General features: G+C 41.9%; 1 protein-coding gene across 5 annotated transcripts in view; it reads right to left on the reverse strand.

Moving 5' to 3' along the window:
- The window catches only part of FOXN3 (forkhead box N3), a 387,084-nt gene that overhangs the window by 156,291 nt on the left and 205,809 nt on the right, over positions 1-24,984 (reverse strand). For all 5 annotated transcript variants that reach the window (XM_063091914.1, XM_063091913.1, XM_063091910.1 and 2 more), the window contains one exon: positions 14,536-14,672. In XM_063091914.1, coding sequence (XP_062947984.1) covers positions 14,536-14,672 — 137 coding nt within the window. The remainder of the gene's footprint in view (positions 1-14,535; positions 14,673-24,984) is intronic.

Consider the following 24,984-nt stretch of genomic DNA (forward strand, 5'->3'; position numbering starts at 1 on the left):
GAAAAAAGGAACACGTACAACTTAACAGCAAAAAATCACAAATAACTCGATAAAAAAAATGGGCAAAGGACCTGAAAAGACATTTTTCCAAAGACACACAAGTGACTAACAGGTGTATGAAAAGATGTTCACTACTCATCAGGGAAATAAATATAAATCAAAACCACAATGAGATATCACCTCATACATGTCAGAATGGCTATTAACAAAATGTCAAAAAGTGACAAGTGCTGGTGAGGGTGTGGAGAAAAGGGAACCCTTACACATTGTTGGTGGGAATGTAAATTGGTGCAGAAGTCATTAAGAAAAACAGTATGGAGGTTCCTCAAAACAGTAAAAATAGAACTACCATATGATTCAGCAATCCCACTTCTGGGTGTATATCCAAAGGCAATAAAATCACTATCTTAAACACATATCTGCACCCCCATGTTCACTGTAGCACTGACAATATAATGTTCACAATAGCCAAGATATGGAAACAAGTGTCCATTGCAGGTGAGTGAATAAAGAAAATGTGGTACACACACACACACACACACACACACACACACACACACACACACACACACACACAGTGAACATTATTCAGCCTTAAAAAGGATGGAAATCCTGTCATTTGTGACAACATGGAAGAACGTTGAGGACATTAAGCTAAGTGAAATAAGCCAGGCACAGAAAGACAAATACCACATGATATTAGCTATATGTGGAATCTAAAAAAGATGAACTCATAGGAGAGAGTAGAGCAGTGATTACCAGGGGCCGGGGGGGGGGGTAAGAGAAAGGGGGAGATGCTGGTCAAAGGGTACAAATTTGCAGTTATAAGATGACTAAATTCTGGAGACCTAATGTACAGCATGGTGACTATAGACAACAATAATGTACTATATACTTGAAATTTGCTGAGAGTAGATTTCAAGTGTCCTTCACACACACACACACACACACACACAGCAACCATGTGAGGTGATGGGTTAATCAGTTTGATTGTGGTAATCATTTCACAATGTACACATAAATCAAAACGTCAGGATGTACACCTTAAATACATACAATTTTTATTTGTCAATTATACCTCAACAGGCCATGGGAGATGGAGAAGGACAAAAAAAAAAAAAAAAAAAACCCAAATTTTCCAAGACTAATTGCAAAACAGCCTAATGACTTAGCACATTAATTTCAGTTGATTCTCTCAAATTTAATATCACTCCCCCGCCTGCTTATATCATTGAAAACATTCTCACGTGTTGTGTTTTGCCATCCAAGTGGTCCACTCAGCCTGGCACACACAACCCAAAATGACCAGCAGTGATTATCACTTCCTACAACCTAAGTCTTGCTGCAGCAAATACATCACCCAAGAGCACTTACTTTGATAGTTATTTAGAGCTTAATTTTTACACACTTGGGTCAACTAGAATCAACCAAGTATTTTTGGAAGAACCTTCACTGCTTATTCCTTAACAAAATAAAACTGATTCTGTGTCCTTAATCCATTTTAGGATTTCATTGTCAAATCCTAACTATTCACTTTTAGTTCACAAATATTTCCTGAGTTTGTACAATATTGAAGATTCAGGACAATGATTAGAGAGGTTTTTTAAAAAGAATGTTAGCAAAATATATTGCTTTAACAATGATAAAAGAAAAAAAAAACAAAACTCAAACCCAAAAGGTGGTTAGGCCATTCTCCTACAGATGTACAAAAAAATTTACGTCTAAGAAATGATTAAAAGGATAGTTAAAGTATAGACATTTATTCCCAAGGATGACTGAGTATTTAAGAGGAAAAAACAAAACAAAATTCTAATTAACTCTAACAGTAGCATTCGTGGACAAGAAAGCTTTTTAATATCATGAACTTTGACTTTCTTTTTCAATAAACAGTCAGTATAAAAAAATCCCCCAAATCATAAAACTCAAATCACCAGTTTGAGAAAATATTGTGTGATTCTCCCCCACCCGACATTTGCTTTCCAATTTTTTCTAAAACAGAAGTGATCCTTCCTTGGTCACTCCCCTCCTCTTCTCCCTCCGCAGGGCCTTCATCCATCCATCCATCCACACAGAGCCCTCTTAGCTTCTCTCCAGTTCTCCCCACCGAGCCCCACGGATCTCCACCAACCCTCTATTCCGTTTCCAGCCCCAGTTTCAGATCTTCATCTGCATGGCCTCCCTCACCCTCACTGTGCTATAAAACCTAAACTGCCTTTTAAAAAGTGACATGTCATTCCTCCTTTCCAAAGCTCACCTCTTCAACTATTAGACGCCGGAGAACATTTCCACAGAAGACAGAGACTACGAGGTGGCAAATTACAGTGGAAAGAGCTCAGGCTCCAGAGTCAGAATATTAAGATCAGGCTGGCTTAGCTCCTGGCTTAGCCACTTGCACGCTGTGTGACCTGCCATTTGTGGGCACATGACTACCTTTCAGCCTCAGTTCTCTCAAATGTAAAACAGTGATCAAATCTATCATTAACTTCTTAGAACTGGAAGAAACTGCATATGTGAGATCTGCTACACCAAGCCTGACACACAGTAGGTGCTCAATAAATGCCTGGTTTCCTGCCTCCCACCCAAAATCCAGAATGGTTGAGGATCCAAAGTAAGGGGGATGAAATTAATATAAAATTCTTTACAATCCTACAGTCCTAAAGAGCTTACTTTCATAATTCATTTCTTAGAATTCTAGAATATTGGGTAGAAATAGATGTTTTGTTTTACTCCACATCAAAGAGTTGTACTGGAGATATTCGGGTTAGTTTTCCTACAACTCTGACTTCAACAACCCTGATGACAGACATGCCACATCTAAGAGGTAAGGGTAAGAGGGGGTGGTGTTAGAGAGAAGGAACTTCAAAGGGCTTTAATAAATAAAATTCCATTGGAGTTACCATATGTCCAAGGCTTCCTTTCTCAAGAACAGTCCATTAAGGGGCTGGGAGGAGGAGCCGTTCAAGCAAGGGGTCTTCAGTAGTCAGCGTGTGGCCAGAATACCTTCAGCAGAATCCAGGACCTCACAGATTTGTGAGTCCTGAACACAGATTTTAAAGTACAAAGACTCGAGATCTCCCTCTTTTAGCAGGGAGGGAAGAATTACATTTAGGTGACTTTCTTCCTCAGGGATGAAAGTGCACCGGTGAGATTTCCTGGGAAAGAAAAGCAAGATAGGGAGCAGGGAGGAGCCTGGCTTTCTTCTCATCAAAGAAGAAAAGAATGTACGGGGGGGGGGGGGGGGGGGGGGGGGGGGGGGACTAATGAGTTACTGCCAAGAGACTTAAACGCGGATTATGTATCTGGTAGAGAAAGAACACAATTGACTGTTTTGGCCAGCCTGCAGTGCAAACTTTTCCCATTATGATTAGGGGAGGGAGAGCTCCAGCCTTACCTTTTCAAGTGCATGTTCCGCAGCCACATACAGAAGAGAACAGGGAGGCTTCTTTTCAAAGGAATAATGAAGGAGACAAAGCTGGAGCAATTCCTGGCCTGCACCACCTTCAGCACATTTGCATTTTCTATGGCAGCTGCAAAATGTTTAGTCCTCTGACAATATTTGGTGCCTTGGAGTCAACAGCCTGGAATTTATAACCTTTCCATCCCAGGGCAGTCTGATGGGTCTCTTAGGCTTCGAGAATGACCGGGTCCAAATAGTCAGGTTGTGTGCATACCCAGAGGTACACCTGCACCTTGGCAGACAGATGGGGAAGGAGATGGAAAGCCAGGAACACCAACACTGCAAAAGTGCTAAATTCTCTTAGAGGAAAAGGACACAGAGCTAAGCTTCTCCCTCCCTCTTCAAACATCCCTGGACCTGTGACTGTAATGGGGAAGAGGGCAGCCAGTTACTTCTGGCATCACTGAGTAACTGAAAGGAAATATTTTGCACAAATTTTCTCATAATTTGTGCCATGTTTTCTAAAAGAAATCATTGATAAATATCTTTTGAAGAACACTGTATGCAAAGTTCTGTTTAAAGCACAGAGAGAGAGAACTTACAAAGGGGCCTGGTTTTCACGGCCCTTAAATCTGGTGCAAAGAAAAGAATACAAAGTATAAAAAGATACCTTACGATGCAAAACCATATATACAAGGGCCATATTGGTATCAGTATGTGCACAAACAAGACTATAAAATTATGAAAAGAGAGTCTGGCAATGGTGAGAATAGAGAAATCAAATTCATTGATTTTCTGTGGGCCAGGCACGAATGCTAACAGTCTGATAAACCGTTTTCCTTCATTTCATCCCTAAACCACTCCTTTGAGACAACAGAGGGCTCAGAGTCCAGGGTCACACAGCTGGTGAGCGGCAGAGGCAAGGTCTAATCTGGGTGTCTTTCTGAGACTTCCTGAGATTTGCTCTGGACCTGGGGTGTTGCTGGATGACCTGCAGGAGCTGGGGAGCTGGGAGGGAGCCTGGAGATCCTGTAGACCCCATCTGCACCAGGGCAGGAGTGTGGTTCTCAGGTCCTGCATCATCACATGCTGGGGAGGCAGAAGAAACCTGCCTGAGGGCACCAAAGCTCATCAGAGACAGGCCCAGAATCAAGTTTCTGACTCCTGGTCTACTAAGAAGCAGGATTGAGGGAGTTGGGGGGTGGGGGGTGGGAGTGGACAGGCTGGGGAAGCCAGAGTCATGTTTTGAGAATTTGAGATCTTCAGATCTTTTCCTTTTATTCTGCCTCCTCGGTTTCCTCAGTCTGGTCACTTCCTCCTGAGGATGTTCCAGCTGCTGCATCCACCCCACCAACCTCGGGTCCACTTCACAGCAAGTGCAGGTGCAGATAAGGCCAGGCAGGGGGCCCGCACGCTGGATGAACTCAGAAAAGCCGGGCAAGGCCCCCTGCCTCAGTGGGTGACTCTGCTGGAAAGCTTGTGAAGGGGGAAGATCTATGTGCCTCAGTCCTCAGTTTTCTAAATATAAATGAACAGCAGCATAGGAGACAATTTCTAATTCAGAAGAATCTTAGATAAGAAACTGCTCTCCTTACAGTAAAAAAAAAATAAAAATAAAAAAAATCCCTTTCACTCAGAAGCCCTGTAATCATAGGGAAGAGGGAAACAGAGCAAGAGAAGGTGGCAGTGGAGGGGGAGGAAGGGGAGAGGAAATATGATAGAAAAAGCTACTAAAATTTGGCTATTTCCCACTGGATGTGTTTTTTCCCATCCACTTTTATTCTTGCCAAACTGCAGGGGGAGTGTGTATTCGGGGTGGGGAGTACTAAGTTTTTTAGAGAGACACGGATGGAGTAAGCAGCTCGTAAACAGACTTTGACCAAAACTTTCCATTTAAATGTAAACACACAGTGTACAGGTTTCAACTTGGACTACTGTGATTAAGCAACTCAATCTAAAAAGATAAGGGTTAAAAAAATGTGTCCACGTGGTTTACGGATGTTTTCTCGAGATGACTTCAAAATCAGCAGTAGTTAGCAATTAATATGGAATGTCTGATACTTCTCGCACTCTTTCCACACCTTTCACATATATGGCAGAGTCTCAAAGATGGTTTGACAAATAATGGAACACAGACTTTACGTAAGAGAAACAAAAGGTTACGAATGTGGATCAGAGACTCTGGCCCAAAACATGTGATTCTGCAGGAGAAAGACACCAGTCTGGCTCCTCCAGGGAGGCTGATCCGAAGAGTGGGTGTTGTTCTCATGAATTCAGTGGATAAACAATAGGGGGGAGGTCTGGGTGATTTGATGGACAGCTTTTGGAAATGATCTTCTGCTTGGCAAAACACAGCGGCGATAATTTTATTCACACGGAAGGAAATGCAAAGAAGTGTTACTAAAACAAGGGAGGTAATTGTAGGGCATGAATCAAAGCGCTAGATGACACCAAATGAAGAGTAACTAAATTAGTCCCATTGTAGTCTTGAAATCTGGACTTAGTTTCAAAGGAAGAGCCTGACCTCTCACTTCTGAGTACCAAAACCATGGATATTTTCTGTCATGTTTTGTTTCCACCTTACACTGTGGGCTTGGAGAACACCAAACACCATGCTACAGAGACAGAGGGATATTCCAGCCCTTGACTGTCGTGGCAGCTGCACAGACTTAGAAACAGAACATCTCAAGAGCTGGAAGAAATAACCTTGCAATTCTCCAGCAACAGTTAAATTTCCTTGTGATGACCCTGGCAGCTGGTTGTCTAGCCTTGACCAGTACCCCCAGGGGTAGCTCATTCTACCTTTATCTCCCTCATCTGTCCAACCACCCATCAACCCAAGCATTTACCCAGATTTCTGTTATGTGTATGGCACAGTATTAGATTCTATTCTGGCAGAAACCTTTCTTCTAAAATTGAGCCCAAATCTTTCTATAACTTCTGCCCAGTGGTGCAATCCCTCCTCACTGATGGTGAAGATGGGTGGCATATTTACCTGTTGAAGGTGTTCTTCTCCAGGTTACACATTCCCAATCCTTCCCCAGTAACATGTGCATCCCCTGCCAGACTGACCACCTTCCTGATTATCTCAAAGTGCCCCTCCCATCTGGACAGAAACTTCCCAGAAAGAGGTCTGCTGCACACCGAAATTAGGCATTACTGGTCGTCACATCACTTGTTCAAATACTTACCTTTTATCAATATGACCTGTGACTACCTACAGTACCTTTTGATCAACCTAATTCATTGCTGACATACTCAGAGTAAACTAATCCTTCTCCCATTCTATCTTCCTCAAATCTTTTATGAATGATGAGTTTCTGTCCAATCTAATTATATTACACCTCTACTTCTTAATCACCCTCCTTTTGAAATATATAAAATCCAGAAGTATTTAGTGTAACCAGAAGTAAGAGAAAGGGGAGGCTCAGATATGGCAATGGTAAGTCTTTATTTTCTATTGTGATGAAAAGTTTGTCATTTGTACATTGCTGCAAAACAAAGAAAGCACTACCTATTGTTCTGCATCATACATCATGGATTTCATGCATTTTTGACAGTTCTTTCATATTTCTAACACGTAGATCAACTTCTCCCCCTCTGGGAAGGGGAGAGGTTTGACAAATATGCAGAATGCAGGTCTGCCCCACCTTGGGGACATTTCCTCCCTCTAACAATGCCCAAGTCGCTCTGATCAGGAATCTGCCAGGTCCTCAGCTGGCTATCTGGAGAATCAAATAAATACTAAGCAAATCGGCAAAGACCCCTGACCCCTACTGGGTCCATCAGCGCTTCAACTTTCTCCCCTTGAGGGATTAGAAACACAGAACCTCTTTGTTATCCCTTGTTTTAGAAGGCAGATCAACAGAAATTTATCAGTAGTAGATTTAAAGAGATCATAACACTTCGCTCCTAGAATATAAACCAGGGACTGAGGGCACTGCAAGAGTTCGGAAGATAGAAAAGTGACTCTGTGTGGCTCTCACAGCCATGAGTTTTACTCAGTACCTGAGTGAAAGAGATAATCAGCCTGGCTGCTTAAACATTGGACTTTCAAAGTGAGTGTGAAAACAGGATAAAATTGGATGACTGGACACAATATTCATGAGCTATGTCTAGTACATAAGTGCTCAAAGATAACACGGCCTGTTTTCCATTTAAATAAAATAACATAGAATTGAATGAGAATTAAATATACAATGGACAGCGTACTGAAAGCAAAATGCTGAGATCAAAAATATTCTATGAGACCTACTCGGAAAATACCATCAAAGTCAATAGATAGTATGATTGATATGAAAATAAAATTATAGCCAACTAATGGATTTTTAAAGCTCATATGTCAATGAGCATTGTATTTTTTAAAAAGTGTACGCCTACCATTTAAGCCTTTTCTATTAACCGTCCCCTTCAATTTTTTAACAAAATAAGATTTATATTTGTAAGTACTATTATGACAAAATCTTGTCATTCAATCCCATATCTATTTTATCACATTAAGTGAGCACAGAGCACAATGAAGCTTTCATATTGATTTTTTAAAATTTAACATTCTTTAAAAAATTACTTGAAGCAAACAGTTGCAGTTTAACATAGTCCTTCAAGATACATATTACCTCTCCCTCCCCCCTATTTTCTTTTGGTGACTGACCAGTACAGGGATCCGAATCCTTGACCTTGGTGTTACAACAGCACGGTCTAACCAACCGAGCTGATCAGCCAGGCCTCTTACCCTTTTAAATTAAACTTACACAAATAAATGTATTAAATATGAAGGGCATTAAAAAAACCATTTATAGTTTCCATCGAATATGTTGCTTATAAGTAAATATAAGTGTAGTAATGATGCAACTAATCTAAATCCTCCCATTCTTTATGCTTGACTGAATTAAAACTTGCAATGATACAACAATCTAACAAACTCCTTCAATGAAAGTTAAAACTGATTTTATTGTGGCTTTGCCCTTCTGCCAGCTACGAAATGCACAACACTTTGAGAACTAGAATAAAAGATGTCTTATAAATTAAAAAAGATTGGATCCTATTCAAACAGTGAAAAAGCTATTCCTTGCTGGGTGCAAATTCAGCATTTTGAGCGGAGGAATTAACACTGTTATGTTAACAAGCTTAACATTTTAAGGATTTTCTAATCTTCTGTCTAAAAGGATGACTTCCCCAAACACCTCGGGACCTTCCCTACCTCCTCCCAATGCAATCCCTCCAGCTTACTCCTTCAGCAAAGCTTATTTAAAAAAAACTGATGATTTCATTAATTTGAATATACAATGACCACTCTGTACAATATCTCTATCTTTAGTGGAATTACTCTATGTAATCAGTTAAAAAATTATAAAGACAAAGCACATAAACAGGGCAGCAGGCAGGATAAAATAAAACCTTTTGCTTAGTCAGCACTAAAATCAGCCCTTTTCATTACGAACCTCAATATCTGAAAGGCCAAAACCTTTGGGGCTGCCATTAATGCATTTTTTTCGTGGTTCATTAAATTGCTCTGAAGAAGCAGAGAAATGTAAAGAATCAAATGATAAGCGTAGATGTCTGGGATTTTCTTTCTTTTTAAGAGAGAAAAATAAACTTTCTTGAAATGTTTTTGACTCTGCAAACTTTAGATAAAGTGATCCAAAAAAACAAATCTTTAGACCTAGATCATCACATAAAGTCTTGTAGATTTTCCTAACTTTGTATACATTAACCAACAATGCTTTACAGAAAATATAAAATACGGTGTCATTATTTTTAGAGTGAAGATTTTTTAACAAAAATTGGAAAGCACATTGGGGAACAACAGGCCCCCTCAATCAGTGTTTTCATCCTACAGAGCCCAGATCCTTCACACACACACCAGAGGTATGTAAGATGCTGGGATTGCTTTGGATTTAACAAGGAAACACAAAAACTATACTAGCTCTGACTTCCAAATTAGGTATACTTTATTAAACTTCCATTCTCTAAAAACTGTTCATCCAGGAAACTCTCCATAAACCATACCATTTGATTCATCGTAAAACCTGTCCCCCGCCCATGGTGAGAGAGGATTAAAATGTTTTTCCGTAAACTGATTTTGGATTGGTGCCTACACCAGAGAGACTATTACATAAAGTCCATATATATCTTCTGAAAACAACCCGTTGTCATAAACATTGTTATGGCAGTATCTACTAATTACAGGGCATTAACCTAGTATTGTGAAGTTTAAATGCCCCATTGTAAAGTATCAAAATAACAAAAGTTGAGGTCACCCACTGGGGAACTATCTTTTTATTTAACAATCAGACATTGAGACAGGTCAGAAAGTGGGAATTTCCTAAAAAGTTGTTAGGAGTGTAGATTAGAACAGTGTAAAATCAGAAGGCAATTTGGCAACAGCTATCAAAAGCATTAAAAATATGCATATCCTTTAATGAGAGAAGATTCCTTTCCACGTCTAGGAAGGAGGGGCATAGGCAACATGAACATTAAAACAGCTAATTGGACTTTTCTGAAAGGGCAGAGGCAAGAAACCCAAATATACCCCACCCCTCTTTCCTCTTTCCTCTTTCCAGATCTAGATTCTGAAGGCCACATGCCAGAGTCGCTTTGGCAAAGGTTTGGAGGCCTCAAGCAAACCGATTTGGCTTGGTGTGCCCAAGTTCCCTGAGCTCAGCTGTGGGAACTCCACAAAGCCCACTGGAGTGCCATTTCACAAAAATAAAAGTTCCAAGAACTGTGGCACCCAAATCACAGTGACGCCCCTCATGTGGCTCAGCAGATCTTACAGAGAATGAGGTAAAAGCAAGAATCCCTGTCAACCAGCTCTGCAAACATAAGTAACAGTCGACAGAGACACCTAAAGTAGGTCAGGCACCCGCTCAGTGATGCAGTGATTTTACTCGTCTCACTCCCAGAACCATTTGGATATTTAAAATTGATAAAACTGGTAAACTCAATTAGTCTGTTTTGTGGACTGATTTAGATTTTAACAGAAAAGTTACCAAAATAACACAGAGAGTTCCCACACACCCCTCACTCGGTTTCCCTGGATGTTAACACCTTATCTTACTACGGGACATCTGTCACGACGAGGGAACCCACATTGGTAGATTACTACTGAATAGCACAAGTGTATTCATAGTTCTGTTCCAGGACCCCATCTAGGATATCACATGACACGTTCAGTCATCATGTCTCTTTAGCCTCCTCTGGTCTGTGACAGTTTCTCAGACTTTCCTTGTCTGTGATGACCTTGACAGCTTTGAGCAGTGCTGATCACGTATTTTGTAGAATGTCTCCCCTGAAGGACAGAAACCACCGTTTGATGTTTTTCTCATGATCAGACCAGGGTTATGGATTTGGGGGAGGAAGACCACAGAGGTCAAGTGTCAGGTTCATGACATCATATTCAAGGCACTTGCCATCAGCTTCACATTACTGAGGACGTCAGCTCTGATCACCTCGGAAGGAGCGCTTACCAGGTTCTTCCACTACAAACTTCCTTTTCCACCCATTTCTGTACTCTACTCTGTAGCAGTAAGCCACTAAGTGCTGCCACCCCGGGGATAGAAAGTTATCCTCCACCTCCTGAGTGGAGAAATACCTATGTCAATTATTTGGAATTCTTCTGCAAGGAAAATTGCTCCCTTCTCTTATTTATTTATTCCATCATTTATTTACATCAGTATGGACTCATATATATTTATTTATATTCTGGGTTATAATCTAACACTCTGTTATTTATGTTGTCGCTCAAATTTTCCCAGCTCTGGCTAATGGGAGCAATTTCAGGTTGGCTCCTGTGTCTCTTGGACATACCCCACTGTTTTGTTTTTTGAACACTTCCCTATTTTCTGCTTCTCTATACTTCATCAGCAAAATGCCTCACGTAAGAAAAGGGCGGCTATAGTTTGAATTGTATCCCCCCAAAATTCATATGCTGAAGTGTTATTCCCCAGTAGTCAGAATGTGACCTTATTTGGGAACAGGGTCACTGGAGATGTAATGAGTTAAGTAAAATGAGGTCACAGTGGCGTGTAGTGGGCTCCTAAGCCAATATGACTAGTGTGTGCTTACAAGAAAGGGAAATCTAGACACAGACACGCACACAGGGGGAAAAAACCACATGAAGATGAGGGCAGTAATCAGGGTGATGCTTCTATAAGCCAAGGAATGCCCAAGATCACCAGCAAACCACCAGAAGCAAGGAGAGAGGACTGGAACAGATCCTTCCTCACAGCCTCAATAGGAACCGACCCCCTGATCTCAGACTCCTAGCCTCCTGAACTGTGAGACAATAAATTTTGGTTATTTAGGTCACACAATCATAGTACTTTGTTCTAGACCCTAGCAAATGAATACAAGCACAATTGTCACTGAGCTCTGCATTCCAATTAAAAGCAATTCACAAATTCAGTATCAAAAAAAGCAGGTATAGGGGAACATCTTAACAAACACCCTTTAGAAAGGGAATAATAGAAAACAGAGGCATGAGTCTACGTATGTGTCACAATATTTAGCATTTTATTTGGATGTGAACGAACTTTGGGGCAGTATTTTCAGATGCCTCGTTTTCCCTGCAGAGTTTCCAGCCACCTGCAGCTCAGCTCAGTGTGTTACCTGCCAAGCACACCTGCAAGTACTAGCAATAACCGCCCATCTAGTATAACCACCATCTTCTTCAGCACACTAACTACCAGCTCTGTGAAAGCCAAGCACATCCCAGGTACCCCTCACCGCAGTACTGCAAGAGGCTGACAGGTGATTCCCTGCATCACAGTGGACCCAGCCAGATCATGTCAATTTGGCAATCTCAGGTCCCTGGTTTAATGACTTGCTTTGTTCCACTTCCATCTCCCCTAAGTCACGTCAACAAGCGGCCCAACGTCTTACAATTGAGCTGAATACCACACCACTGTAAGCCATAAAAATATTGTACAATCATCCAGCATTGAGCAGCTTTAGTACAATTTCACACAGAAGAGGATATCAAAGCAAACTCTAAGCTTTCAGATGAAGGGATGACAGTCTTCAAGAGAGAGAAAGTGACTTGTTCTCACAGAGTTAAGGCACAGAAGAGGCAGCTAGAATCTGATCTGTCATCTCACGCCACATCCAGTGACCTTTATGGAGGTGAAATCTAAGCCCCCGTGTTGGTAGAAGCAGAAACTTTTTTTCCCTCAGTCAACTGGGGGAAAAGGAACTGCAGGTGACAGCATAGGACCTGAATTATTCCTTTGGAAATTATTTTCATTACAAAAGCTCTGGTTCGTCTGCATTTTTATGCCTCTATTAAAAATCAAATGAAGTCATTAAGCTAAGGCCAGCTCAGAACTCCTCTTTGCAAACCCCAGAGCTCTGCTATAATCCTTCAAATTATTAAATAATTACTGTGTTTCCCTTGGGGTCACATTTGGCAAGAAAATACTGGTCTAAATGAACCAATGACATGACCCAGTAAATAACACTAATGTTCTTAACTTCCTAGAAGCAAAAGGATATGAAACACTTCCGAGGTACAAACCGGAGAGGCACGCCAAGGGTATTGATGCTGTTTGCAGGGTCAGGGGAGGAGAACGACAAAGAAACTCGAGAATCCAGGAAATATTTCAATAATTAGCATCACATCCTCCCCAACCAACGCTGTACATCAGCAATTCTCCACTCTGATCCCAGTTCTCTTCCATTTTGGGAGTGGCTACAGCTATGAGGAGAAAACCAAGCATATGGCTCTGTGTCCTTCTGGACATGTCTACAACGTTGGCTGGGCTGCTTTGGAAATCCCATTTTATCTCCTACAGCTATATGACCTCAAGTTGTCATTTCAAATAAAGTATGCTTCCACTGATTTTTATGAACACAGACAAAAGCTGCTACAACTATTTTTTTTTTTCAAACCTTTCAAACCAACTGTAGTTGCTATGTAGGGTTATTTGTTTCTAAGGCAACAGCGTATATCTAAGTACTAATGGCCTGTCCTTTTGCCAGGCAACAAACAGCCTTGTGATGCAACTGCACCTGTCTCAGCTACGCGTTACTATGGAGATGCTCCAGTTGCTATGGCTACCATCACGCTAATCGCCTAGCAAAGGCAGACATACAGCAGTCTTCTCAGAGAGCCCAGCTGTTCGTCTCCGTCTCTTGCAGAAGACTGATTGTCTAGGGCCTGTGATGGAATGCTTCTCAACCGAGATGCACAAGAACTTCATTAATGCTATTTCAGAGGATCACTTTGTGCTCCCTCCTGTAGAACAAACATCAGACTAGGAAAAGAATCTGCAAAAAAAGTGGACCATAAAACTATTGAAATATATGACATCGTGCCATTCCTAATTAACATAAACTTAGAGTCCAAGGATAATTTCTTTTAACTGAGTGGTTACAACGGAAACATTCCTACACATTTTTTATTTTTTTGGATAGGGTTGAGGGATGCATTTCAAACCCAAGCACTGTGTATAGATAAAATCCATTTTAAAATCTGGTTCTGTGTTACACGGCTCCTTTTTAGAATCTAACATTAATAAGATTTTAAAGAAAATGACACGCGACTTACCCTCCCCTCCAATTACATATTTGTACAAAAGGTACCCATGACCTCACTGTCACCAAATACGCATGTGAGGAGGAAAAGAAGTCCCCATTGTTCTCTACCATTCTCCCTGAAGAGGCAAACACCAAGTAACCACAACAAAATGATCACTCAGCAGCACCGTCCACATGGAGACTGGTAACGACAACAGCGGAGAAAGCTTTCCCTGAACGTTGTCAGCAGAGACTGGCCAGGTTGTGGGGAGTGGGAACCGCCTGCTCGACTGCGTCCTGTACCTTCATCCCAACAGAACATGCCACATTGAGACCTCAAAGCTTTCAACTTTTCTCTGTAAATTTTTCTACCCAGGAAGACATTATTTTACCCATCATGGAGCCTTCTGGAAACACATTCCTCTGAAACAGCAGAAGCGGTAAGGTTTGCAGGAAGTACAATGGATATGTCTCCTAATAATACTTAATTTCTTTCTTATTTATCTGCAGTTATTTTAAAAATCTCATACAGCCTACTAAATTAGTTTCAGTGCCTGTCTCTGCCAAAATAATACAATTTCAGCAGACAAAAAAAAAAAAAAAAAAAATTCTGAATTGCTTACCTTTGATATGCCTGAGGAGAGTTGGGAGGTGTATTGAACACGTGTGAGTACGGGTGATAAGGTGTCTTTTTCAAAGCCTGAATTAGATTTTGTCTATACTCTGGGTCTATGCACCACAGCGACCCTTTCCCAATACTCTGCAAGGAAAATTAAAATACGAAAGTGTTAATACAGAAGTATTAAATATTTTGCAGTAAGTAAATGCATAGCTATTATCACAGTTATTTATTTTTAAAAGCTTCTCATTTATTTGTTGACTGTTTGCCAGCCTTAAATACTGTACTCTAACAGAAAACCACATAATGTCCTTCAATCTTACTTGTATAAGTTTGACAGATGAAATGAACATGTTATTACCAGATCATGCTGATAAAACACTATAATTTTCATATCTGAACTACCTGAAAAATGAGAATCCTTTGATTTTTCAATGCCAACTTTGAAGAACACAGGTATTCTCTTCTAAAAATGAGCTTTAACTTTGTCAGATTTCAAACACTGAATGAAAAAGAAGTCTGAGACACCAAAACTCTGTCTTTGCTCTAAAACTTAGAGTCCTGTTTTTAAACCTTATCACATCAGTACCATTATACAAAAACAGAAAAGTAATCCACTTGTTTTTTCCAACTTACACACAAAGGAACAACATTTACGCTTGGAATGGAATTCTGTAATTATCTTCCCCAAGAAACAAAAGAACTCAGGCAGTAATGGTAAACCTACGCCAGAATTCAATATTTATTTTTTGGATTCCTCAGTTCACAGCAATCGGCTTCAGCACTTAAGAGTTATATCTTTAGAAGTCAAACTCTAATATGCAAATTTTCTAAAACTGTTCCATGGAGAGAGGGAGACATCCTCTGAGGCCCACTGTGGGTTGGAGGAATTTGGTCTATGGACACACATTGAAAAAAAAAAACAATCTAAATCCTTCCTCTGAGGCCCACTGCCGCCGCCCTCTGCAGGCTTTCAAGTGACCGAACGTATCTAAACTGTTTGGTAAGGTCATTTGTAAATATTTACTGATTTGGAGAGAAAAGAAGTGAAGTTACATAAACCCGTGCCCACCCTATGCTTTTTGCCAATAGACTCCCTTCTGAAACACAGTTTTTAACTATCATACTACAGGAAGATTCATGGTGTTCTCCAACATTTAGAAGGCAAACAAGAAACTGTTTAACTAACTTGGGAGGAAAGGGGAGTCCAAGAAAATCCCACTGAAGGAACACTAAATATAAGTTATTTCTAAAATCTTTAAAGTTTTTCAAAATCTGTATTTCAGTCATCGCTTCACCAAAGAGTTTATTCGACTCATTAAAATAATGCCCATTAATACTTGACTATCAACAACATCAGACAGCACTGCAAGTGGAATTAACTCTTCCTGGTACACAGAGAATAGAGAAATTGCCCAAAGCAAAAAATCAGGGGCTGGAACCTCTGACCACCCTAGTCACCCACCCCCAGGTCAGGCCGACCTGTGTATGCTAAACATCAAAGTTCCCAATTTAATCATCCAGATATTTAAAGGCCTGAAAAATGTCAACTTTGGAAAACTCAATGTCCCTATAAGCCCAGATTAGTAGTTCAGGGGGACTGACACTTTCCAAGTGAAGCAGGCAGGCCACCCAATAATCTGCCCTGGAACCTCCATCCTTTCCTTTGGAAAAAAGCTGTGCAGCACACTTTATTGTAGAAGGCCAAAGCTAAGGAGTGGAGAGGAGTCAGGGACGAGGGGGCAGACCAGTAACTATCAAATTCGGATAAAGTAAAACAAACCACCAAAGCCTATAGACTGCTCCACGGTAGGGGTCTGGCCTGACGCCATCAAAGGCCCCCCGTGCAGCCCTGAGCCAGCGGGACCCGCCTTGGTGATTGCTTGCACAAGGCCCCAAATCAGCAACAGCGCAGTTGAAGCTACACAGAGGGCCACGGCCAATGTGCAACCCAAACATATCTGCAAGGAGATTATCTCAGTTCTGGGAACCAAAGGCTTTTGTTTTCTTCGTCAAGGTGGCTTTCAGGGTGGGGCCGTTGAATCTTACACCAAAAAAAAAAAATGACAAAGAAATGAAGGAAAATAACCATAAGCCGAGAATGTGGTTTCTCCTAATCCTGACCTAAGTATCTTGCTTATTATCCTATACCACTACTTAAAAACTAAAGGAAATAAAGCCGCAGGACTGTGCATTTCATTTCACAGGTAACTGATCCCAGTGCAGAAAGGCAGGCTGAGTAACAGTCAGACGGGAGGTCGGGAGCCAGACAGATGTTTTCCGTGTGCATGATTTGTGCACAAATCATGGCACCACAGAAAGTCTTGGCTTCCTCATTGGTAAAACAGAGACCCCCTTAGAGATGGATGCAATGCCCAGAGAAGGCACAGAATAAAACAACTAGCACAGTGGCTGCACGTACAGGTGCTCAATAAATGGCAGTCAGTGTTGTGAAGATCTCCTTTCTGACAGAAGGAAAAGAACAGAGCTAGCTGTACAGTGTCTTTCATTAAATCAAATCTGATTATTTCCAACTCCAACAGTGGCCATGGGAGGGGCCTCCAGCAAACGAATGCAGCAAGTGAGGATAAAATGACAGTCTCTCATACATGCTGTTGGTCTTAACTTAGCAAATTCACTTTGAAGAACTTTTCTACATTGTAAGAGCCCCCCTTTATTTTCATCAGTCCCCCGACTGCCTCCTACGCATCCCACACCCCCATGCACTGGCTACTGCGTCTTCTCCCTGCTCAGGAAGCCAGTAGGACTCACAACAGCCTAGCTGCTAGAAGGTTTCTTTGCCCAAGTCTTAGGATGGTGACCATCAGACTATGGTTATATTCCAAACTTGGTCACTGCATGTGGCCACCTCCTAATATTTATTAACTGAAGAAACTGTCTCAAACTTTGGATAAGAAATGGTTTCTGCCTTGATCAGTTCTGCATTTTACAGTAAGAGAGATCTGGAATTGCTGATAGTTTTTTACAGACCAGACACTAACTTCAATATATCTCATACTTGGAATTACTGGCATTCCAAAGGGGGAAAAAGAAACAAACAAAAAACCAAACAAATCTTCAGGCCACACCCATGGGAATGCTGTCCATGCCTCCAATGACCTCACAGTGCAGAGTGTCCAGTAGAGCCTGGAAGACGCAAGAGAGAGGCTGGTGCTGCATCTCATTTTCAAGTATTCCCTTTGGTTTCGTGTAACAGTTAGGAATAGTAAAAAGGTCTACTTGAAAACTTATAGAATGGAAATATGCAGAAGATAGAATGCTCATGTTTCTTAGGCCAGGAAGAATTACATTTAATGAGAAGGATGTAATTTGATTATAGTTGTGTAATAAGTTTAAGACTCAGGGCTTTCACAGAAATAGCTGCATCTCATCTGAAGACAAGAATATGGGGTTGGTTTTTTAAATGGAAATAACTCTGAGGAACATTCACCATTAAGTGTTAAGGAATTAAAAATAATAACCAAAGAAAGACCTTCATTTATAGACAGATTTTCGTTTGTGTGTGTGTGTATATTTACACACACACACACACACACATATCTCACAACCCCAAAGAAAACTAATGTGAAAAATAGTGGGAAAATGAATAAAAAGGTATGGATGGGGCCAGATTTTTCTTTTTAAATCAAAAAGCAACTGGGGAATAAATGACAACTCCCTGTTAGCAATAAAAAAAATCAATACACAAGAGGAGAAACAAACAAGAAGAACCTATACTGTAGAAAGAACTGATTGGTAAAAAACAGTTAAAAGAAAAAGATAGCTAAATTAAAATCTAACATCTTCAGATAACATTTTTCATCTAGACCTCTCCAGAGGTCTGTCTCTGCAGGCTCATTAATCTTGCCCACATTCCACAGCACCCTGAACCTGCACTATGGCACTGTTTGGTCTGCACTTTTGGAGCTCATCACTAGGTTGCAAGTTCCTGAGGAAAGACCATGTTTTAAACACTGTTTTCCAAACTGTGGGCCATGATGCATTAATGGGTCATGAAATTAATGTAATGAGTCCCAGCCAGCATTGTTTTAATGGGACAGAATGGAACACAATAGAACCAAATAAAATAGACTAGAACAGAAAATATCTGTAGTACAGCAAGGTATTGTGAAATTTGCACGTGTGTATACATGTAATGGACATGTATACTGATCACAAGGTAACATACACTTCCTACCGGGAAGATGGGTCGAGACAGTTTGACAAACACTGGTCTAGGACCATGGTTTCCAAGTGCTTTCTTTTCTTCTCACCTCTTCTGAGGGATAAAGCCCTCTGCTGGCACTGATGGAGGACATCTCAACATGATGCCCAGAGGCTGTGCTTGGGGAACGGGGATGAGGCAGGACCCACATCCAAATGGAGCAGGGAGGTGAGCATGTGTTCTTCCTGAACTTGAAGTGATACCTTTCAATGTCCCTTATGTGCCGTGTCTGACGATGCTCCCAACACTGCCCACCCTCATTCATTTGCTCATTCCCTCATTCATTCGTTCATACGGTACCTACTCCATGCCAGGCTCCATGAAGGCACGTTAGTGAACACAAAACAGTACACAAGGGTGACTGCCCCATGGAGCTTGGATTCTGGAAGGAAAGAAGACAGTGCATAAATAAGGAAATAAATAAACAAGATTAGACATACTGTAACACCTGATGAGAAGCAAATAAAGAGAGTGATGAGTTAGAAGGGAGGAAGCTGCTGCTGTGTGAACTACGAGTGGGTCGGAAGTGGCAAGAGGACCTGCAGAGATGTGTTGGGAGCTGATGCAGCAGTCCAGGCCCGAGGTGACCATGGGGCACTGGGTCAGGGGGCAGCAGAGGAGATGGAGAAAATGTATTCAGCTTCAAAATGTATTCTGGAGGACCAGTTCAACCTGGCGATGGATTAGAAGTGGCAGGTAAAGAAAAGAGAAAAATCAATGTTTGGTGTGAGCAACTAACTAGGTGGAAGATTGAGAGAAGGGGAAAATCCAGCACTCTTTTAAACATATAACCTTAGAGACTGTCTTTCTACAAAGATCTACTGATTAAGGTACTTGAAAGAATTACTGGATATAGGCCACCTCCCTTCCCACTGCTATACTGACCCCAACCTTTACAGCAAAAGCTCGTGAACGCAGAAAGGTAGATCTGAGGTGGTCTGGTTCTAGAGGTGTAACATCAACTGGTTCCTCTACAGTAGGGGTTAGTAAACTTTTTCTTAAAGGCCAGAGTAAATGTTTTAGTCTTCGTGGGTCATATGGCCTCTCTTCCAACAATTTGGCCATCGTAGCACAAAGGCAACCATAGATGTAAACAAGTAAACATGGCTGTGCTTCAGTAAGGCTTTATTTATAAAAACATAGTCTGCAGCTTACTGTCCCCTGCCCTGTAGCCCCTCTACTTGTACCCAGGGTTCAGACTCAAAGCTTCTGTAGTTTTGGGAACCTAAGAAACGAGGTAAGGGGTTCTTAGGGACTAAGAGATCTGGGCTGGGTCCTGTGGGATTGTGAAGAGGATGCTGATAATGACCTAAGTCAAGTGGGAACGGGGGCCATGGGGGGAGGGAGGAGGTGCAGACACAGACTGGAGGGCGTAATCCCATCAGTAATAAGAACACATTATTTGCTGGGCCGCACCTACCATCGAATCACTGCCTTCTGCATCACTGTGCACATGCAGTCCACGCTCCCTGTCTGAGTCTCAGTCTCCGCACCTGTAAATTAGGTGGTCTGACTAAATTAGCTCACAGGGCCATCATTCTATGCTCTGAGAACGTGTTAATATAGATTAATTAGTATACATGGGCCTCATTTCTCCTTCTCCTTCCCAGCTTATCAACACTGCCGTCGCTCTGTCCTGGGTCAGCACCATGCATCTGTGAGGTCAATGAAAAACACATTATTGTGCTTTCAAAGGGCAGTCCTTATTCGGTTGACATGGACACGGGAGTCAGAAAGATCTGGGTCTGAGTCTTGTTCCAATTTCCCTGCTGTGTGACCTTGGGCAAAATATTTCACTGCTCTGAGCTTCAGTTCCCCCATCTATCAAATTGTAGTGATTCACTAAAACCTGCTTCACGGGACTCTTGTGAGGATTAAATGAGATAATACTGTGCTTGGCACATTCTAACGCTCAACAAGCACTAGCTTTCGTTATTATGATGGTAACAAAAATATTAAGCACCCAGCTTTCCCTGACACTAAGTTCCAAAACACGCAGTCCCCTCCCTGATGGAGCAGGTGCTTGTCAAATGTGAAAGGATGCAAATTTCATCTAAAAAAATTGCACATGGTGATTTATTTTCCATTGTCCAACGTTACTTTCCTTGATCCAAAGGAAGCATTTTGTATCAGATGCCTGAAGTTGGAGGCAGAAATGAAAAGGATCAAAACAGAACAAAGCGAAACAAAGCCAAGAACTGGCCCCCGGGGTGATGCTGGGAAGGACATGTGGCTTTGAGGAAGCCACTTGCTTTGTGTCACATCTTCATGCATTGAGGCCCCCTGGGTGCCCAGGACCACAGGGCAATCCACAGCCTCCTAAGGGAGGTCCCTGCCCCTGAGAGCCCACAACCTGCCACCTCCTTCCTTGAGGAAGAGAGGTCCTGCCTCTGTGCCACACTGGGGTGAGGGGAGAGGCCTGACTCAGCAAAGCTGCAGTGCAGAGTTAGCGATGGGCAGAACGAGCTGGCCTTCGATAAGCGGAGGGTCCGCGAGGCCACTGTTCTCTCAGGAATCCCTGGGCTCACGGTGGAAAATGGAACTCGTAAGGTCCACTCACTCATCACCAGAAGATACTTGTAGTTATCTAGAGAGAGGGCAGTAGAGTTGACGTTTTTTATCAAGTTGCCATTTTGCCCAACATGCTCAGAATTTTCCCAGGACCTGGAAGGCAGGCTTGAAGTGTTCTGGAAGAGTCTGGTCTTGTTTCACTATGGAGACCCACCTAGCTAATTCCCTGGGGGCTCCTTGGACAGCCCCCTCCCCCTGGCCCTGTGATTCTGCCCGCCCTGCTGGCTATCTCCTTAGCATCTCAGGACCAAGCTGGCCTTAAAGGAGGAGGGAAGGAGAGAGGCAGGAAGAACTGGAAGGCTGGAGGAGGAGAGGAATGGGGATCTGGGGGACGGGTGGACAGAGCTGATACCCTGAGAGCCACAGCAAGGCCCGAATGCATACTTCAGTGGGCCACCAACCACTCAAACTTCCCTGGGCCTAACGAAAGGCTTGTCGGGCGTCATTTTTAAGCAATCACTTAATACCACTTGTGAAGAGCCAGCAGAGCAGGAGGTGTAGGGCACCATGACATGAAGGCAGGCCTGTCCTCTCCCAGTGCAGAACCCCCAGGGGAGGAGAAACAATAACCAACCAGAAAGGGTTGCAACAGCTGGCCACAGCCGAGGAGAAAGACGAGCCTGCAAAGGAGGAGCCACCGCCTGCTCCTGCCGGGACACCGCCTGCAGCCCCCCAGCCCCCAGCGACGGGTCCCCTCACAGCCGCCTCACCCTCCCTCCTCACCCCGCGTGGGGCCTCGCTCCTCGGCTTCAGGCTGTCCTTCCAGACGGTGAGAGGCAAATGCTACAAACTCACTCATGCCGGTATGCCCACGAGAGCGGCCGGGAGCAATGCCAGGGCCTTCTCCAAGAACATTCCAGAAAACATCCTCACGCACAGCTCCCAGCAACAAGGGGATCCACCTCTATGGTTCCTGTCTCCAGTGCTAGGCTGCTGTGTTACTGGGGAAAAACCACCTGTCTTCTCAGACTCATGTTTCTTCATCTGTGTGTTACAGATAACACTATCTTCTCCAAAAGCTACGTTGGGCTTAAATATGATGCTAATGTACACAATGCACCGAACACCATACCCAGTGTGTAAAAGGCAATTAATCCATTCAGTTTTCCTCTCTGTCAAAGGAAGTCACAGTAGAAGTTAGGTGATATTGGGGAAAAAAACAAATAAAACAGAGGAAGTTATTCTAGCAAATAACCATGACATCATGGCCTTAGCTTCAAAATACATGAGAGAGAACCACAACTAAATGTTGAGCCAGTGATTCCTAATGGCCCTTTGTGGTTTAAAATTCTATCATTTATTGTCTAAAGACATCAGGGGTAATTTTTAAATGTCAAAGTCTTAAGAAAACTATCTGAGGATTAGCCAACTACATGAAAGAAGAAAGAGAGGAAAAAAGACTGATTATAAAGAATTTTTTTCTAGATATGTCATTGTTCACTCCCATAACAAAAGAGACAATTACTCCATGCGTGAGTGAAAGATTAAAAAAATTACCCTAACAACTGTTTACAGTGTATCAAATGTCCAACCTTGCTCTCTAATAGATTTTTGTTTTTCAAAAGCAGGAGGGATGGAAAAGAGAAATTATAACTTCGTCACCAACACCGCAGTCCTATAGACCCCTCAGTGCATCTTCAGCTCCTGGGTGTAGCCCCTGCAGGCAGGGTGGCCGGGCCCACCACCATGCAGACCGTGCCAGTTCCCTGTCATCATCCCAGTCACAGACTATTGCGAACTCACTAACATGTCCTCTAAATATCAGATACAGAAATTGTCTCCACTCCTGCAACAGTCTTGCCATTATTTTACAGATGTGCTCTAAAAGCTATAAAGATGGAAATCACAATTAATGTCACTTGTACCATATTCAGATACGTGATCTCTGTGATGATTCTAACGCCCCTCAGCTCTCAGAAGCGCACCATGGACACCTCTGAACACCCCTCTGTTCACTGAGTGTCTATGGATATGGGGGCCAGAGAACACGGGTGGGACAGTTGTGGAAGGAATTCTCTCAGGCATGTGGTACAATGATAAGGACTCTTAATGCTTCACCTACAGTACAGAAGTTGGACAGAATGTGTGTGTGCATGTGTGTTATAAGAAGAGTCAATAATCTCTTTGCATGAACACATAAATAAAACCAAAATGACGCCAAGATTTGCTTATAACCAATTTAATCTCCATGAGAAACCTGCTGCGGTGGAGTTGTGTGGGGTTGGGAACTACAAAAGCAGACCAGTTTATCTGAATTTACCTGAGCGTCTGCTTTGCAGGGGTCTTACCTCCGTTACTCACTATTTGATACAGCCCCACTCTCCACCAACGATCAGTGTCATTTCCACAGTGGGGGGGGGGGGCTGTAGGAAGTGCACATCTAAAGCATGTCATCTCATGAAGGCTGGCAGATCTAGTGTTTGTTTGGGTGGAAAGGAGTTTTTTTTTTTGTACTCCCTAGACTACTGTTCTCCAACTGCCCAAAGCAGTCAAGAGCTACTAGGCTAACAAAATCAGTAATAAAATGATTGCCAGAACATACTTACTTATAAAAACTGTCAAACTCTACACTAAGTTCTAATGAAGGAAACACACACACACACACACGCATGCGTGCACGCATACATACCTCCTACTCAAAGTCAGAAGGCCAAAGAACTGGTATCTTTAAAAATCACTGTTTAAAAACAGTAGATAAATCCTACTAAATCTTAGGATTTTCCCAAATTAGTTTTACCACTATGTCTTTGGAGGACTTTGAGCAAATAAGGGTCAACTACTCTGTCTTATCTGAAACCTCCCAGTATTTCCTAGATAGGCTGAGAAAGAGAACAGACATAAGGGTTTTTTAAAAAATAAAATATGTGCAAAACACATGGGAAGAATAAAAAGCTTGGGTTTTTTTGTTGGGTTGTTTTTTGTTTTTTTTGTTTTTTTTTAACATATACAGATACTTTTAATATTTGTACCATTCTATTCCACTTCAAAGAGTCAAACTACTAGTCAAATGAATTTAAGATATTTGTGTGGCAGCAAACCATATACTCACATACACACATAGGATATATGGATAAATTCTACATGTCAATGTAACTGCTAAAAACTTTATTATAGAAACAAAGACATGCAAATTTAGGTTTTATTTGTCACCCGATATGAAACAGTAATGTACAATGATGTGATAAAGTTGTCTGGAATGTGAATACATTCCTCTTTTTTTTTTTTTTATAAGTCATTTGTTATCATACCCACAATTTTAAGTTAAAAATTCATAAGCAAATTATAAAGAGGATAAATGATAGAATAAAAGACACATACAAAATTGCCTTCTTTTTTTAGTTTAAAAGGCAAACTGACAAAGCTAGTAGATATGAAAGAAGGTAAAATTCACCCTTCATTCCACTGGCATAAATAAAAAGCAGTTTTTTAAAAGTTCCAGACCCAGTAAAGGACTATAACATACTATAAACACATACATGAAGGGGGTGGGGGCGGGGAGCTGACAGCCAGCTCCGGCTCTGGACTGAAGCTGCACTCCTCCTGGTAGCTCTACGTTCTTCAAGGGGACTCACGTGCTGCAAAGGACAGAGGACGCAGTAAGGTTTTATGGAGGATAATACAGGCACGCATGGGTCTGAACACTCAGCTGCCCTTGGT

Source organism: Cynocephalus volans, chromosome 3 (assembly GCF_027409185.1).
Source record: "Cynocephalus volans isolate mCynVol1 chromosome 3, mCynVol1.pri, whole genome shotgun sequence".
Classification (NCBI taxonomy): Eukaryota; Metazoa; Chordata; class Mammalia; order Dermoptera; family Cynocephalidae; genus Cynocephalus; species Cynocephalus volans.